Source organism: Penaeus chinensis, chromosome 21, assembly GCF_019202785.1.
Source record: "Penaeus chinensis breed Huanghai No. 1 chromosome 21, ASM1920278v2, whole genome shotgun sequence".
Lineage (NCBI taxonomy): Eukaryota > Metazoa > Arthropoda > Malacostraca > Decapoda > Penaeidae > Penaeus > Penaeus chinensis.
Window position 1 is genome coordinate 4,393,070 of NC_061839.1, and position 2,500 is coordinate 4,395,569.

General features: G+C 37.0%; 1 protein-coding gene across 2 annotated transcripts in view; it reads left to right on the plus strand.

Annotated features, from left to right (window-relative positions):
• Positions 1-2,500, plus strand: part of LOC125036646 (membrane metallo-endopeptidase-like 1) — a 16,375-nt gene that overhangs the window by 13,038 nt on the left and 837 nt on the right. For both annotated transcript variants that reach the window (XM_047629423.1, XM_047629425.1), the window contains exons 13-17: positions 257-363; positions 1,124-1,188; positions 1,331-1,453; positions 1,993-2,135; positions 2,333-2,414. In XM_047629423.1, coding sequence (XP_047485379.1) covers positions 257-363; positions 1,124-1,188; positions 1,331-1,453; positions 1,993-2,135; positions 2,333-2,414 — 520 coding nt within the window. The remainder of the gene's footprint in view (positions 1-256; positions 364-1,123; positions 1,189-1,330; positions 1,454-1,992; positions 2,136-2,332; positions 2,415-2,500) is intronic.

Consider the following 2,500-nt stretch of genomic DNA (forward strand, 5'->3'; position numbering starts at 1 on the left):
GTATCTTCATTATTATTAATTTTGTTACCGTTAAAAATATAATATCAAATAGAGTTATAATAAGTGATGTAATGAATAATAAAGTTGATAACGGCAATCGTATCATTTGCAGTTTCATAACATCATCATCCTTATCGTTAATCTCACCATCATTCTAAACATAACTATCATCAGCACAAATCCTTTTTTTTCTCCAACCTCAGTCATCATTTCCATATCTTTAAAACAATAACAACCCTGTCTTATTTGATTTCAGGTGAATAGCACTGGGAACTTCATTGAAGACTGCCGTTCACTTCTGTCACGGTACAGATCATACTTATATAGCATGTATGAAAGAGGCCCCTCCAATCCTGAAGTTATGTAAGTTTGTCTGCGTAGATGTTTGTTTAAGGGTGTTATATTATTTCTGTTATATCTATGACTATTGTTATATTATTGTTATTGTTGTTATCATTATCATCATCACAATTATTATAATTTAGTATTTATAAATGTTATAATTAATATTATCATTATTAATAGCATTATTATTGTTATTCTTTTATTGTTATTTTTGTTAACTTTATTATAATAATGATTATTATAATCACCATTATGATTATGATTATCATGATCATCATCTTTATTGTCATTATTACTATTGCCTTCATCATCGATGTTGTCATAATCAGTTTCTTATTATCATAGTCGATCACTATTCATGCCTTCGAATACATAATATATATGCTTAATATGTTGTGACTTAGGTATATTGCTTTACCTGCAGTCAATTTTCGACACAACAGTTTTCTGTGGATTTTCAATTTGAATGACATACGACCTTTCATTCCTTTTCATCGAAGTGAAGACAGTAAGTTCGTTGCACATTGCACATTTAACAATTCTGCCGCACAAATGTGAACTTTAGTTCAGCACGCGTGCTTCCACAGCCTTGTTACGTCATTGGCTACTAGAACATTCGGTGTTCAGTCGAGAAAGTTCACTGTTAGTTCCGACGTGTTACAAAGCGTACATAACGTCGTGTAATACAGCAGGGACAACCTTTAAGGTCAGTTTGTGCCTAGAGCGTATAGAAAATAATGTCCAGGCGATCGTGCTTTAAGCAACTATCTTGTTGCAGGTGGAATCAGTTCCTTCTACCTTACAAAAGTTACGGTACCTACGTCTACGCCATGAACAAATTCTGTGAGTTTGAACTACTTTCATTTTGCGTAAAATAACAAGAATATGATAAACTAAAGTCTGTTAAACAAGTTATGCATATGTGGGTTGCATAAATCACACAACCTTATTTCCGGCCACGGTATGATTGGACTTTGACTTGCAGTGATCCCGTACGGTGCCATGGCACGCCCGCTCTTCTATGGCGACGATGTCCCCCATTACATCAACTTCGCTGGCATTGGTCACATGATCGCACACGAGCTCATGCACAGCTTTGACGGCACAGGTAAGCCCATAGTCCCTTTTATGCACATGCAACATAGTAGTGGTGGGCATTTCGCTATCACACTTTCATTTTATAATTACTTCACCATACCATCACCCTGCCCTTCCTCCACCGCACCACCACCCTGCCGTTCCTCTACAGTCATGCTGCCAATCGTTCATTATATCATCACCCTGTCACAATATCATCCTTTCTTCACTTCCCATCCCATCCATACATATACTTTCAACAAAAATACAAAAGTCATCGCAAAAGGTAGTCCATTGCTAATCATTTTCTTTCCTATAGTAATCATTAATAGTGCTTCCCATTTTTTCTAGTATAGCCTACTACTACAGCACTGACTGTCCAAATGTCCAATTAATGTTTATTTTTTTTTGTTTTGTTATAGAATATTTGTATGTTTGTAATTCTAAATCTAGCAAAATGTAAGGAAACGAACAAAAAAGCTTCTAAGTAGATGGAAAATCGCGTCACGTTAGCTGTTTATTAAATTATTATTGCTGATATGTCAACTTAAAGTGTGACGTTCTCCGTAGGTATCTACTACGACGGCGAAAGAAGGAACCCGGACAAGATCTCAGAGAGCCAAGCTTATGTGCCTCATACTGAGTGTCTGTCAGAAAAACTCATTTACCCTCAGTATGTTAATACAACAGCTGATCTCGACACAAACTTTACGGTCAGTCTGCTACCTTTTAAGTTTGCTTAAAATGCATAACCATTGTTGTAAACATTTTCCATACACAGAAATGGGAACAATTCAAATACTGAACGATTTTAGGTAGAGTTGATAGTGTGAATTTAACTAGGGTTCAGAAACAGACTTTACTTAAATGTATGCGAGCTTAAGTGTAAGTTCCGTTTTCTCTTCTCCAGCTGCCTCACCGCCTCGCCCTCAACGAGCTCCTCTCGGACTCCGCGGCCACCAGACTGGCTTGGGAGACTTACATCTCCTTACGTGAGTAATTCAAGATGCATTCTTCCGAGAATGGGGCAAGAAGGGGAGAAGGAGAAAGGGGGAAGAAGGATAGCGAAAAGGAAAAG